The 12,703-nt window shown below is 40.9% G+C and overlaps 1 protein-coding gene and 1 pseudogene across 1 annotated transcript; one reads left to right on the forward strand and one right to left on the reverse strand.

Moving 5' to 3' along the window:
- Positions 1-6,755: 6,755 nt before the first annotated feature.
- LOC104770694 (B3 domain-containing protein At5g26805 pseudogene) lies at positions 6,756-7,551 on the forward strand (annotated as a pseudogene).
- Positions 7,552-9,997: 2,446 nt separating this feature from the next.
- Positions 9,998-10,888, reverse strand: LOC147918787 (uncharacterized). Its single transcript, XM_087503704.1, has 2 exons — positions 10,336-10,888; positions 9,998-10,221 (listed from the first exon to the last, which is right to left on the reverse strand). The coding sequence occupies exons 1-2, from the start codon at positions 10,886-10,888 to the stop codon at positions 9,998-10,000; spliced, it is 777 nt and encodes a 258-aa protein (XP_087359830.1).
- Positions 10,889-12,703: the final 1,815 nt, after the last annotated feature.

Raw genomic sequence — 12,703 nt, forward strand, 5'->3', positions numbered from 1 at the left:
CTTCGGGGAGTCTCGTGATCTCAGCCGTTCAGGCAGGGAAGATGATCGAGAAGGGCCGTGAGGCCTATCTGGTTACTATATCTATGCCAGTGTCAGTGGGGAAGTCTACGGTTAGCGGTATTCCGGTTGTGGAGGACTTTGAGGATGTGTTCCAGTCATTGCAGGGATTACCACCATCTCGGTCGGATCCTTTTACCATTGAGCTGGAACCGGGGACGATGCCGTTATCCAAGGCTCCTTTCAGGATGGCTCCAGCAGAGATGGCAGAGCTGAAGAAGCAGCTGGAGGATTTGTTGGGCAAGGGTTTTATCCGTCCTAGTTGTTCACCGTGGGGAGCTCCGGTGTTGTTTGTTAAGAAGAAGGATGGGAGTTTTCAGTTGTGTATTGACTACCGGGGTTTGAACCGAGTTACTGTGAAGAACAAGTACCCTCTCCCGAGGATTGATGAGTTGTTGGATCAGTTGAGGGGTGCTACTTGGTTCTCCAAGATCGACTTGGCTTCAGGTTATCATCAGATCCCTATTCATGAGGCAGATGTGAGGAAGACAGCCTTCAGGACGAGATATGGGCACTATGAGTTTGTGGTGATGCCGTTTGGGTTGACAAACGCGCCAGCTGCGTTTATGAGATTGATGAACAGCGTGTTCCAGGAGTTTCTGGACGTGTCAGTCATCATTTTCATCGACGACATCCTGGTATATTCTAAGAGTCCTGAGGAGCATGCAGTACATCTGAGAGCAGTGTTGGAGAAGCTGCGGGAGCAGAAGTTGTTTGCTAAGCTGAGTAAGTGCAGTTTCTGGCAGCGTGAGATGGGGTTCTTGGGTCATATTGTTTCAGCTGAGGGAGTTTCAGTGGATCCAGAGAAGATTCAGTCTATCAGGGAGTGGCCGAGGCCGCAGAGTGCCACTGAGATTCGGAGTTTCCTGGGGTTAGCAGGTTACTACAGGAGGTTTGTTCAGGGTTTTGCGAGTATGGCTCAGCCGATGACTAAGCTTACAGGGAAGGATGTCCCGTTTGTGTGGTCACCAGAGTGTGAGGCAAGTTTTGCAAGTCTCAAGCAGATGTTGACTACCACGCCGGTGTTAGCATTGCCTGAGCAGGACGAGCCTTATGTTGTGTATACAGATGCTTCTAGAGTGGGGTTGGGTTGTGTACTTATGCAGCAGGGAAAGGTTATAGCTTATGCTTCGCGGCAGTTGCGGAAGCATGAAGCTAATTATCCTACTCATGATTTGGAGATGGCAGCAGTGATCTTTGCTCTTATGATTTGGAGATCCTATCTGTATGGTGGGAAGGTACAGGTATTTACAGATGACAAGAGTCTATCTGTAGTAGCGGATTATGATTTGGACATAGCTTACCATCCTGGTAAAGCTAATCTGGTTGCAGATGCCTTGAGTCGGAAGCGGGTGGCTTCGGCTCAGGAGCAGGATATGGAGGTGTTGGTAGGTGAGATTAGTGCATTGAGTTTGTGTGCTATCTCACAAGAACCTTTGGGTTTGGAGGCAGTTGATAGAGCAGATTTGTTGAGCAGAGTGAGGTTAGCTCAGGAGAGTGATGAGGGGCTGGTGAATGCCTCTAAGGCTGCGGGTGCAGAGTATCAGGTTTCTGCCAATGGTACTATCCTTGTGCATGGTCGGATCTGTGTGCCCAAGGGTGAGGATTTGAGGCAGGAGATACTGAGAGAGGCTCATTCGAGCAAGTTCTCTATTCATCCAGGAGCGACCAAGATGTACCGTGACCTCAAGCGGTACTATCACTGGGTCGGGATGAAGAAGGACGTAGCTGATTGGGTGGTGAAGTGTGATACTTGCCAGCTGGTGAAGGCGGAGCATCAGGTTCCTGGTGGTTTGTTACAGAGTTTACCCATTCCAGAGTGGAAGTGGGATTTGATCACGATGGACTTCGTGGTAGGTTTACCTGTGTCGAGGACGTTTGATGCTATTTGGGTCATTGTGGACCGTTTGACTAAGTCTGCGCATTTTCTGGCCATCAAGAAAACTGATGGAACAGCGGTTTTGGCCAAGAAGTACGTGAGGGAGATAGTCAGATTGCACGGTGTGCCTGCTAGTATTGTGTCTGATAGAGATTCCAAGTTCACCTCGGTGTTCTGGAAGGCATTTCAGGCGGAGATGGGCACAAAGGTGCATATGAGTACAGCCTATCATCCTCAGACTGATGGTCAGTCAGAGAGGACGATCCAGATTTTGGAGGATTTATTGAGGATGTGTGTGCTGGATTGGGGTGGTCATTGGGCAGATCACTTGAGCTTGGTGGAGTTTGCTTAATAACAACTGCTACCAGGCTAGTATTGGGATGGCTCCTTATGAGGCCCTGTATGGGAGGCCGTGTCGTACACCTTTATGTTGGACTCGGGTGGGGGAGAGGAGCATATTTGGTGCAGATTTTGTTCAGGAGACCTCGGAGAAGATTCGGGTTTTGAGGCTGAACATGAAGGAGGCTCATGATCGGCAGAAGAGCTATGCTGATAAGAGGAGAAAGGATCTTGAGTTTCAGGTTGGTGATAGAGTGTACCTCAAGATGGCCATGTTGCAGGGTCCGAACAGGTCATTGACAGAGACTAAGTTGAGTCCGAGGTACATGGGTCCGTTCAGAGTGGTTGAGCGGGTGGGACCAGTGGCATACCGGTTGGAGTTGCCTGAGGTTATGCGTGCGTTCCACAAGGTATTTCATGTGTCGATGCTGAGGAAGTGTCTTCACGAGGGTGATCAGTTGTTGGCTAAGATTCCTGAGGATCTTCAGCCTAACATGACTTTAGAGGCGAGACCAGTGAGGGTGCTCGAGAGGAGAGTCAAGGAACTTCGGAAGAAGAAGATTCCTTTGATGAGAGTCCTGTGGGACTGTGACGGAGTAGAGGAGCAGACTTGGGAGCCCGAGGCGAGGATGAAGGCAAGGTTTAAGAAGTGGTTTGAGAAGCAGACCGCGACTTGAGCTTGTCTAGCCGGGTCCGAGTTATAGTCCGTGGCTGGAGCGGGTACGGAGTATTCCAGCCCATCTCTCTTGATATTTGGTCGCTTAGGGGTGGTTGGTTGTGCGACTAAGTATCAAGATGAGGTGGTGCTCGGGATGCGGGTTGTTGGCTCCGGTTGTTGTATTTTTGGTTTTTCTGATGTAATTTCGTTGAAATTGTAACGATTATGACATTTTTGAGATTAATAAGATGAGTATTTTTCTTTATGTTTAACTGTTGTTGTCATGGGAAAAGAGAAATAGCTCGGGTTTCTATTTTTGGAAAGTTTCCATAAATAGAAAAGTTCCACAAAAGGAAGGTTTCCATAAATAGAAAGTTTCTAAAAAGGGAAAAGTTTTGTGGAAATGTTGAGGTAGATCTAGCCGGGAGATACTCGTTGGCATCAGTGTTTGTTTTTGCTCAAGGTCGTGCGGGCCCAACTCACGTGATACCGATAGCTCGATGGACTTTGTGGCCAGAGAGTGGGAGTGGTATGTTGCTCCGGATGACGATCCGAGAGCGCGCTTGAGGGTGATGACCCAAGAGCGGGATATGTGAGACTCCCTGGATACCGTAGCTGTGAGCCGCGGCTCGGCAGTGAGCCGGTATGTCTCGAGGGTTGCGACCCGAGAGCGGGGGGAGTGGGCGTCTGAGACTCCCTGGATACCGTAGCTGCAGGCTGTGGCCTGGCAGTGAGCCGGTATGACTCGAAGGTTGCGACCTGAGAGCGGGGGGAGTGTGTGTGTGAGTGACTTCCTGGATGCCGTAGCTTAAGGCGGTTGGCCTGATAGCGAGCCGGCATGATTCGTTGGTTGCGACCACGGACGGGGGAAGCACTGTGTTGTGAGCAAATAGTGTTTATGATGCGAGTATATTGGCTAGAGGGAGACCTCGAGGGTCAGTCGGAGGTGTGCGGGCTGTTGCGACAGTGGCACGGGAAACCTTGGCTGACGGTGTTTAGTCCGGTCTGGGGACGTGCGGGCCGTGCTGACGGTGGCACGGAGGTCCTTGGCAGATGGACGGTATTGCGGGATTCGGGGACGAATCCATATTGGTGGGGGAGAATTGTAACATCCGCGAACCAATTTTTGTAATTTTGGTGTGGGTGTCGATCGACACCCTTGGTGGCATCGATCGACACCATGTTTTTCCGGTTTGGTCGGGTTTCATTTAATTGTTGATTAGTTCGGTTTGGTTCAATTAAATCCCTAAATCGTGTGTTAAGGGTCTAAGGACGAATTAAGGGTTTCAGAGTCTCATTTTTTTGTTGGTCGCCGCTTAGAGAGAAAAAGAGAGAGTCAGAGAGAAAACGTTTCTGAGATTTTCTGGGTTTGTTCTTGGTGATTTTGGAGAGATCTGAGGCTGTAGGAGGGTTAGCTGTTGCTGGAATCGAAGGGGAAGCTTCTGGAGGTGTTGCTTTCCACGTTTCTCAATCCAAACTTCTTGTTCTTGAGGTGAGTGCATGACCATGGCTTATCTAAGCTAAGATCTCTAGATTCTATGTGATTTGGTGCTTATGTGGTTGTTTCTTTGAGTTCTCTATGATATTTCGTTGCTGTCTGGGCTGGGTTTGGCTTCTGGGAGTGCAAGGAGCGGATTGGAGAAGCTTGGAGGCGAGATTCGGAGTTTCTGATCGAGGGAAATCGCTGCTCGGCATCGGTGTCGGTCGACACCAGTTGGGGTGTCGGTCGACACCAACGCGAGGACGGCTCGGGACTTTAGCGAGTGTCGAACGATGCCATGTGGAGGTGTCGGTCGACGCAAACTAGGGTTTTCGGGAGTGTCGGGCAGGGGTTCGGTCGACACCATTTTGGTGTCGGTCGACACCCCTTGTTCAGTTACGATGGTCGTTGCATGCTATGTATATTGCCTGGTTTGTTTTATTGATTGTTGTTTGTGGCATGTAGAGATCTTATTGCTTGTGTGTATAGCCCAGTAGATGGGAGGATTGCCTCACTGAGTGTTTATCAAATACTCATGCATCTCAATTTGTGTTTGTGGTGCAGGTAAAGGCAAAGTGTGATCGTGGAATCAAAGGCAATGAAGAGGAGGATGTTCTAGGGACTTGATTGTATGGTTATCTGGCATTGTTAGGTTGCTAGAATTGAGTCTTAGAGCATTGTTAGGATTGCTGGTTGTTTGATTTATGCTGTTTGGGATTAATGCTGGATATTACTTATTTGGTTATTGGATATTGTTTTATTGGTTATTTATTGGTATGTGGTTCCGCTGTTGGATTGTGAATGTGGTTAGGTGGCTAGTGGGTATGGGACCACTAGTTGTAGTTATTTAATTATATTATTATTTATTATTTATTTATAAATAAAAAAAAAACGGGAAGGGTTGTTTCATAAATTAAGAATTTAAGAGTTTTAATATACAATCGACATTGAATGTTGGACACTAGAAAATTTTCAAGATACTATATTGGTATTCTTTCTTTTTTTGACAATGATATACTCTATATTGGTCTTCGAGAATATTGGTTAATAAATAATGGTCTTGGTTTGTACTGAAACTACAAGATTTTGTCCATGTTGGCCAGTATTCTTAGACTCGGCATCAATCGTTTCATTGCAATTCACTTTATTACCAAACCAAAGTTTTTTGCATTGGAACCACAACCCATTTGAGGTGACTGAATAATACTGATCATGGTCGGGATAGAGTGTGCGAGGACAAGAAAAGGGATCGCTCAAGACACATCTTTTTTCTTCTTCTTTTTTCTGCTGCTTAACTTAGATTCGACAAAGCACGTTAAGCAGCTCAAAAATGATTGTGATCACACGCTACAAAAGAACAACAAAATGTGGGAGAAAACAGAAAGGTCTGCTGCTCAAGAATCGCTAACCAGCCAGAAACAAAGGCTAGGATAAAACCAAATCATAAATACAACTTCAACTATGGGTCAGACGTAGCCGATATTTTAGGATGCCACAGCCCCGTGCTGATGAAGACACATCAAAATTCATGTTCATGGTAAGATGTTGCTGCCCGATATGAATAGCCGAATAATGGGATTATTGAATCATTAAATAGCGGAAAATCAACATAATGACAAAAATGTTATGCTGAATATTTATTTTCTTTTTAAACGCTTAAAAACTATTAAGCGATAGATAAATGAAGTTTCTCTAATTTAGCTATAATATAAAACATGCAGTCATTCAGTGCAAAGTTTTGTAAACGATATTTAATTTGTTTGAAGGTTTTTCTGAATGAAATTTATATGGCAGAACTATGTTTTGAAGATGTAAATGTGAAATGTGAAATGTGAAATGTGAAAAAGTTTCATACTGTTTAAGCCAAATGTGTTTTTTCTTTTGTTAAATATTGGTGAAACCTAAATATTTCTCATTTTGATATGTATTTCAGACAATAAAGATACTAATATATTATTTTTTACTCATAATGTATTATAATTTGCTTTCTTTCAATTGAACCCACAATATTTAGTGCTAAATATAAACATATAAATAAGATGAGAACAAAATAGTATATAATTTATATTTGCTAAATTTTTTTTTAAATAGATAAAGATAAATTTATAAATGGAAAAATATATCTTTTTTTTCTCACACATACATTACATTTAATATAGTGCAGCTGTGTTGTCGCAATATCACCACTGTAATTCAAATATGGTATCTATATTGATGCCTAAATAGATAAATATCATTTTTTCTTGTTGACATAGATTAATGTCATTTAATTTTTAACACTATATAAAGAACACATCAACTTCTTCCAATACAAAAGCAAATTTAGTTTTCTTATCATTGGGGGTATAAAAAACATCCTAATTTTCTTCACCACCAAAACATAACATAAAAGAAGATTTATCCAGAACTAAAATCTTATATACAATAACCTACGCTCCTTCTAAGCAAGGTAATCAAAAAGTTTATCTTCTAACTAGTTTAAACATGATCAAAACATTGTTCTACACCTTCCTTCAAACAAAACACCAAGAAGAAAACACTGATAGGACAGATCCTAACTATCCATTGTTTCCTCAAGAAGTCGAGATTCGACCCATAATTCCTTTCTGTTGGGAAATCCTCAAAACCCTCACAAGACATGAAATATTGGATGAAGGCAACTTACAACTTCCACATGAGAAAATCCTAGATATTTTGATGAGATACTATTCAAAACATGTCATATTGCTTACAAATTGTCTGACTTGCCAGCTCAATTTATTTGTGAAAGACCTTGATACAAACACTATCCATTTGTTACATAGTGGAAACATCCACATGAAGAAAATTTCACTATGCATGAGTCTTGGATCAAAGAATTTGTTAAGAGGAGGGAGCTTGTGGCTGGCATGGTGGTTGGTATGTATTGGGATTACGAGAATTGCATGTTTTGTTTCTCAGTATTAGAGGGAAATGAGTGACTCAATAGATTCAAAATTGCTATGACATATAAATAAATATATCATTTTATGTTCAAAATGAGATTAAGCAATAAATTGTGTGAAACTTTTAATTTTAAATTTTTGGGTTTGGTAAAAGAAGAATCATATTCGATTCAATGTATTAATCTTAGTTTCGTTAATATATAATTAATATGAATATCAATATGTATGAGGTAATTTGAACGTATTGGAACGAATTGAAATGTGAGATCATGAATGTGAATTTGAACACAGACAGAAAAGTTTAGTCGTTGATGACGATCGAGAGCTAATGATGAATAAAAAGAAAAAAACTAGTGAGAGCAATGTAGGGTTTTTTTTTGTTCACTGTGATTAATCTATATATACATTTTTGGAGATATTTATGAAATAAATCCTGAAGTTCATACCTAGGCATGTCATTGGCATTAAATATTAAATATTAAAAAAATTATGTATTAATTTTAACAACCAAGATTTAAATTTTACAGAAATCTAAACATTAACACAATTAATTGTCGAGTATAAGATCTCCTAGCCGATATCACGGATTCACAACTCTTCCTTTGCTCCAATAATTTTTCAAAATGATTTTTTAGATACAAACCAGATATTACAAGATATCTCTTTCCATCTTTCCTCTAATATCTGTAAAAATCAAATTAAAGAAACAATGATAAATGGCAAATGGTATAATATTCCTTCAATCTTCCAAAATAAAATCGATTACAAAATATTTTTATACCTAATTAGTTTTCTAAAGCCGTGATTTTGGAATCTAAAGATTATAAGAATTATCGACCTAATGATTAGCCTATAAATACTCTAACTTACTTAAAACCTTGAAGATGGCGTAGTTCTCTTCATAATGGTTGCTACTTTTGTTCCTCAGATCCTACAAAACAGCTTGGAGGGTTCATCCTCCATTCTTGGCATCTGTACACACAAACAACTGGTGAAACTTTCGAAGATGGTTTTGTCAGATGAAGTGGTAAAGATCTACCTATTAAATACGACTACTAATACAGTTTTTCTTTATTCATTTCAGGGTACAAAAATTCATTTCTTAGTAAAGAAGGATTTGGTTTCCAAAAATGTGAATAGCTTGGTAATGGCATATAAGCAGAAGAGGGATAGGGGGACAAGGTTACGCGCTGGGTAGCGCAGCGCATCCGTTTCAAGTACAGAGGCGACGAGGGCAAAGCAGCAGGCCACCCAACCCAACAGGTCAGTGTCGGGCCGGCCATAGGTTCGAATCCCTATTGGTGACTGGGTTTTCATTAAGACATTTGGGTGAAGAAGGTAATCATAAAGGTTGATGATTAGAACTTAAACATCTTGCTCTCTTTCTATGCTTTATTTGATTCTTTAAGTTACTTATCTAATCAACATATAAGTCATGTTAACTAAACAAAACCATCTATGTAGCTCTAAGTGTGGGTCGAGTTTAAAAAACCGATTAATGAACTACTAATAGCACTTCTATTTTTTCTTCCTCACCTTCTTTTCCTTTTCCGGGTCATAACACAGTCTGTAACGAAATGAGAATCAACTGGATAACCATGTTCACAAGCATCGTGAGGTTAGAGGTCTCGCATCACAAGTAAAGAAGAACAGAGGTTTGCATAAAAAGTGTCATAACAACCATAAGAATCGACCCACACTTAGAGCTACTTGGAAGAAAAACAAATTTTAACCCCGTTACCGTCGATTCTCTTAAACATAAACTAATTTACATTACCCTTGAATGGCCTACAAGCCTACTCAATCGATGATTTCATGTTGAAAGCAACCCTCAATCGCTAATCTACAATGTTTTTCAATATTAATCTATTAACATCTCTGTTCTTGCACTTGATGTCCTATTTGATACCTAAAATGAAAGTGGGATCGAAAAAACAAATTATGAAGAAAGAACGGAGTCTCTTACGGTCTGATTTAATTGACAGCTCTAATCGAGTAAAAAAATTAGAATCGTGACAAATCAGGATCATCAAATCGATTGTTAGAACATAAATCAGATCACATAGCATGTTGACAATGAAAGAAATAATGTGAGCGAAGAAGATAAAATCATATTAATTTTATTTTACACAAAAAAAAACAATAACAAAATATATGTCTTAAAGTATGTACTTAAAAAAAAAATCAATTCTTGGTTCAAAGGACTGTTTTTTTCCATTTCTAATATTATATACACAATTACTAATGAAAGTTTTCTTAAAAATATTTTAAGTATGACTGATATGAGCAAAAACAGTCAAACACTTTTCTTTTCACTCCACAATAGAAATATATATATTAAAGTGTTAGATTATTTATACATAAAACAAACAAAATTATCAACGCCAAATTCTTCTTTACCGACATTTTTAAATTTAGCAAAATAATTTAAATACTTTTAACACTAAAATAAAAATTAAAAAAACAAAAACAAAAAAAAGTATAATTCAACACTAATTATAAACTCTACGATTTAGTTCCTATATAATATATAAATAATATAGATTTAAGAGTTGTATATTTAATAAATACAAAATATTAATTATATATATAGTAAGTCTACTAAACTAATATTATATTTCTTTTTTTTTTTTTTTTTGCCAGCAGATTACAAGATCAGCTCAAACGAGCCAATTGGTAGGAAAAATGTTTACATAGGTAACTAAATGTGACTCTATTCTAGCACGTCGTGCTAGCTTGTCAGCATTACCATTCTGCGTTCTGGAGACGTGAACTATCGCAAAAGATAAGAACTCTTCCTTGTCCGCCTCGATCTCATCCAAATATGTCTTGAAAGCAGGCCACTCGGACGGCGAAGACACCATCTTCACCAGGTCAGAACAGTCTGTGTGGAAAACCACATTCTCAATATCCGCATCAATCATACAATGCATTGCCCAGAATAGAGCTTCCACTTATGCATGGAGCGGTGACAAGCTACGGCGAAGGTTAGACGCACCCATAATGGGGGAATCCCCCTCAGGGGGAATGCAGTACCATCCTCGGCCTGTATACTGGTCAGTTATCTTCCAAGATCCATCCACAAAGCATCGGTAACTGGTTCTATATATGTTGGCCATAGCCGTTGTCACTAGCACAAGACCGATAGTGGGATGAGACCCATCCGTGGACGGGATCCCAACTGTATCAGCTTGTGCCGATATCCAGAGTTTAGCTTCCTCCTCCGCCAGCTGTAGAATTGCTAACGGATTGGAATCCAAATTGCTATAAAATTTGTCATTTCTAGCCTTCCAAATGTACCATAGAATCCAGGGATAAAAATCCGCTGAAAGATTCTGCTGAAATCTCCAGAATAAGTAATCCATGTTTGCATAGACAGATTCTGAAGGGAAACAGCCCGGTGATGTCAGGAAAGAGGATAGAGCCCAAACCTGCTTGGCCGGAGGGCATAAAAATAAGGCATGATTGATCGTCTCCTCAGAGACACCATAGCAACCGCATTCAAAATCACATGACATACCACGTCGCCGCAAATTAGATGTTGTCGCCATGCAACCCGTGATCGCTTGCCATAAAAATGTCTAATTTTTGGTGGACACCGAATCTGCCAAACAAAAGTCTGTAGAGGAATAATGCTAGGGCCAAAGGTAGGCGTCGACAATGCCTGATTTTGACGCAGAGCTTTATACCCAGATTTAACGGTGTACAGACCAGTTTTGGTCAAATGCCAACCCCAGCTATCCGGTGAATCTGGTTTACCAACAGGTAAAGCAGAAATAATGGCAACATCCTCCGGCTCAAAAGAGGCCGAGAGTAAGGCCAAATTCCAGGATTATGAACTCCTGTCAATAAAAGTTTCAACTCTAAGCATAGGATCAATTGGCGATCATAAACGCAATGCTGGTTTCGGGGATTGAGCAGGAATCCAGGGATCAGACCATACTAGAATGGAATTACCGGATCCTACCCGTTTAATGAGTCCTTTGTTTACCAGAGAGCGAGCAGATACCAAACTTCGCCATCCATAAGACGGCGAGTAATATTTGATTGGGTCCAAAGGGTTGGAATGCCTATAGTACCGTCCTTTAAAAACCTTTGCAAATAAAGAGTCTGGAGCTGTAATCAAACGCCAAAGTTGTTTAGCCAACAAGGAGGTGTTAAAGTCATCCAAACACCGGAAACCCAGACCACCGTCGACTTATCAACACATAACTTATCCCAGGCTATCCAGTGTAGTCCTCGGGTGTCCCCAGAAGTACTCCACCAAAAATTAGAAACCGCACTAGTGAGTTTTCGTGTGACTGTTTTCGGAAGGTGGAAACATGACATGACAAAGGTAGGAACGGCAGTTGCTACTGATTTTATCATAACCTCTTTCCCACCCCTGGACAGTAGCCGTGCAGGCCATCCACCTGTCCTTTTTTGCAGTCGATCCTGAACAAAGGAAAAAACCTTTGTTTTTGAGCCTCCCAGGCTCTCCGGAATACCCAAATATGAACTCATCTCGCCCAGGTTGGTGATCCCCAAAACTCCTTTTAGTTCATCTCGTAATTCTACAGTAACTGTGTGTCCAAATTGAACCGAAGATTTCTGGAAGTTTATTTGCTGTCCAGAGACTCGTTCATACTGGCGAAGGATCCCTAAGACGGCCTCACACTGTTCTTTCGTAGCACGACAGAAAAAAATACTATCGTCTGCGAATAATAAGTGAGAGACCGCGGGACAAGCAGTCGATACCTTGATACCCGTGATGAGCTTTAACCGCTCTGCTTTGCGGAGATTTGCGATGAGAACCTCAGTACAAATAATAAAAAGGTAGGATGACAAGGGGTCTCCCTGTCTAAGCCCTTTAGAAGGAAGTATAGACCCATGTGGTTGACCGTTTATTAATACTTTATATTGGACAGAGTCACACACCACATAACTCAAGAAATCTATTTTTCACAAAAACCAAATTTCCTCAATAAATGTTCAATAAAGGATCATTCTACCCGATCATAGGCCTTACTCATATCTGTTTTAATGGCCATAAACTTACCCTTACAAGAAGGGTTAGTACGAAGGCCATGAAACATCTCTTGAGCCATCAAAATGTTATCCGTAATCAAACGCCCCTCTACAAATGCCGATTGTGTCTCAGATATCAAGGCCGATAAAAAAGAACGCAAACGCTGACATAAAATTTTTGAGATAATCTTGTATCCAACATTACAAAGGCTGATAGGTCTCCATTTAGTCATTCTAGTCGGCTTGTCCACTTTTGGAATAAGACAAATATTTGTCATATTTAGTCTCTTATCAAAAATACCATCCTGGAAAAAGGAGTTTACCAATAACTTTAGATCGGATTTAACCGTATCCCAAGC

Source organism: Camelina sativa, chromosome 20 (assembly GCF_030686135.1).
Source record: "Camelina sativa cultivar CO46 ecotype springtype chromosome 20, ASM3068613v1".
NCBI classification, from domain to species: Eukaryota; Viridiplantae; Streptophyta; class Magnoliopsida; order Brassicales; family Brassicaceae; genus Camelina; species Camelina sativa.